The 2,744-nt window shown below is 49.6% G+C and overlaps 1 protein-coding gene across 1 annotated transcript in view; it reads right to left on the reverse strand.

Annotated features, from left to right (window-relative positions):
* LOC111647413 (BTB/POZ domain-containing protein kctd15-like) overlaps positions 1–1,145 on the reverse strand; it is a gene marked incomplete at its 5' end in the record, with an annotated part of 2,082 nt that extends 937 nt beyond the window's left edge. Inside the window, one exon of the mRNA XM_023397013.2 lies at positions 843–1,145. Within this exon, the coding sequence (XP_023252781.2) occupies positions 843–1,145 (303 nt within the window). The remainder of the gene's footprint in view (positions 1–842) is intronic.
* Positions 1,146–2,744: the final 1,599 nt, after the last annotated feature.

Here is a 2,744-nt window from a genome sequence, read left to right on the forward strand (position 1 = left end):
GGGGGGGGGGGGGGGGGGGGGGGGGGGGGGGGGGGGATGTTAGATGTTGAGACTTACAGGTAAACACACAGGTGAGTTCACCAAAACCACAGGAACTGTGTGTGTGTGTATGTGTGTGTAGTGTATGTGTGTGTAGTGTGTGTGTGTGTGTGGGGACTGTGTGTGTGTGTGTATGTGTGTGTAGTGTATGTGTGTGTAGTGTGTGTGTGGGGACTGTGTGTGTGTGTACACTGTGTGTGTGTGGGGGGGACTGTGTACTGTGTGTGTGTGTGTGTGTGTGTGTGTGTGTGTGTGTGTGTGTGTGGGGACTGTGTGTGTGTGTGTGTACTGCGTGTGTGTGGGGGGGGACTGTGTACTGTGTGTGTATGTGTGGGGACTGTGTGTGTGTGTGTGTACTGCGTGTGTCTGTGTGTGTATGGGGGGACTGTGTGTGTGTGTGCGTGTACTGTGTGTGTGTTGTGTGTGTGTGTGTGTGTGTGTGTGTGTGTGTACTGCGTGTGTGTGGGGGGGGACTGTGTACTGTGTGTGTATGTGTGTACTGCGTGTGTCTGTGTGTGTATGGGGGGACTGTGTGTGTGTGTGCGTGTACTGTGTGTGTGTGGGGGGGACTGTGTACTGTGTGTGTGTGTGTACTGTGTGTGTGTGGGGGGGACTGTGTACTGCGTGTGTGTGTGTATGTATGTGTGTGTATTGTGTGTGTGTGTACTGCGTGTGTGTGTGTGTATTGTGTGTGTGTGTGTGTGTGTGTGTACTGTGTGTGTGTGGGGGGGACTGTGTACTGCGTGTGTGTGTATTGTGTGTGTGTGTGTGTGTGTTGGGACTGGCCCTTTAACTGGACCGACCTGGACAGAGTTGAGTCTGCAGTATCCGTTGAGCGGGAAGCGGATGACGTGGGTGGGGTCCTGGTTCCAGCCGGCGTTCACAGAGTTACACATGACGTCTCCGGTCTCGGGGAAGATCTCCTCGATCAGGACCTTCTCCCCGCTCAGGGCGATCCTCTCGCCCAGGTCGGGCGTCACTCGCACCACCAGGCACTCGCAGGGCGACGCCCGCTGGGCGTCCCGCTCCGCCTGCCAGCGCTCTAGCTCCCGGACCATCGGGGTCAGCTGGTAGTACCGGGCCTCCTCGTACAGCTGGGGGAAGTCCTGGAGGAGGGAGGGGACACAGAGAGGGTCAGAGGTAGAGCTACAAGCCAGACACACCTAATCATTTTTTATTCCTGCCCGCCAGCGCCAGTCAGAGCGGCAGCCATTTTGTTTTCAGGTTGTCAGTCAGTCTCATTCTCATGGACAAGATGTCTCAGCGACGCCTTGAAGGAACTTCTTCAGATTTGGCACAAACATTCACCAGGACTCAAGGACGAACTGATTAGACTTTGGTGGTCAAAGGTCAAAGGTCAAGGTCACGATGACCTCACAAAATACTTCTTATCCAGTACTCAAGACTTCACAGCTCTTATGACACATGGTTCATATTTTATATTTCTCTGACTCTGGATGAACAGGAAGTGACCTGGAGACTCAGACTGAACTGACCCTGCATCAGTAGCTGCAGGACTCTGTGACTGTCGTTCCTGCAGCAGCTGATCTGAGTTCAGTGACACATTTCGTGGTTTTTTTTTCCTGGTCTTTTACTCCACACAGCTCCTGACGAGGAGCTGCTGTTGGCCCAAGGCTTCATGCTGTATCAAAGCTTCGCCTCCTTCACCCCCCCCCTCCAACCACACACACACTCAGTACACACACACACACACACACACACACACACACACACACACACACCCCTCCCACCCCCCACTCGCAGGCTGGAAGCGAGGGATAGATGTGTTTTATAAAGAGGGGTTGTGTCCGCAGGGTGTTTTAGTCATCCTGAGCAAAGGAGCAGAATAACAGAGGCAGCGCTGGTTAACTACAGGGAGGGAGATGAGAGAGATGCAATATGCCTGCCGACACACACACACACACACACACACACACACACACTAATTTAGTAAAACACACTCTGTGTCTGTGAGCCACCCTGCAGCCGGCGGCTGTGCGCTGATTAAAGTGTCAGAATGTGCAGAGTTAAAAGACTCGCTGTTTGTTCAGACTAACGAAGATAACGATGCTGCTGCTGGACGAACACAAATTATTTGTTTGACCTGGAGGTCGTGTTCCTCCATCTTTGATTCTGAGCTGCAGCTCATCATTAGAGGAGCAGCTGTGATGTCTGACTTCTACCTGACTCACTGTTGGAAACCTGCTTGAACTCTCAGATGTTTTTCTCTGTTTGACAGAAATAATTCAAATCATGAACAATAATAAATCAATTCTTGTTCAACTTTATTCAGTTTATGCTTCTGTTTTCATTCACAGGTCAAATGTTTACGTACACATATCTTCAGGTGTTAGCACTGTGTTAGCACTTTGTTAGCCTGTGTTACCACTGTATGCACTTTGTTACGGCCCAAAGCTATGGAACACGCCAAGTACAGATATCGGAGCAGCAGCTTAATAAGTATTTTTAAAAGAGAGCTCAGAACTTGTTTCTTCACCTTAGCCTTTGATGAACTCTGACATTTTGCATTTTGCACCACCTATATTCACTGCTCAGCACTTCTTTTAAGTGTCTTGTGGATGATTTATTATTTTATTTATGATTGTACCTCCTTTTAATTCAATGCTTTTAATGTGTTTTTATTTTCACTATGGGTTTTCATGTAAATAATTTGGTGCATATCATCTCTTTGTTGTAAGGGACTT

The sequence above is a fragment of the Seriola lalandi genome, unplaced genomic scaffold (assembly GCF_002814215.2).
Source record: "Seriola lalandi dorsalis isolate HSWRI2012SDOR001 ecotype SW California unplaced genomic scaffold, Sedor1 jcf7180002054991, whole genome shotgun sequence".
NCBI classification, from domain to species: Eukaryota; Metazoa; Chordata; class Actinopteri; order Carangiformes; family Carangidae; genus Seriola; species Seriola lalandi.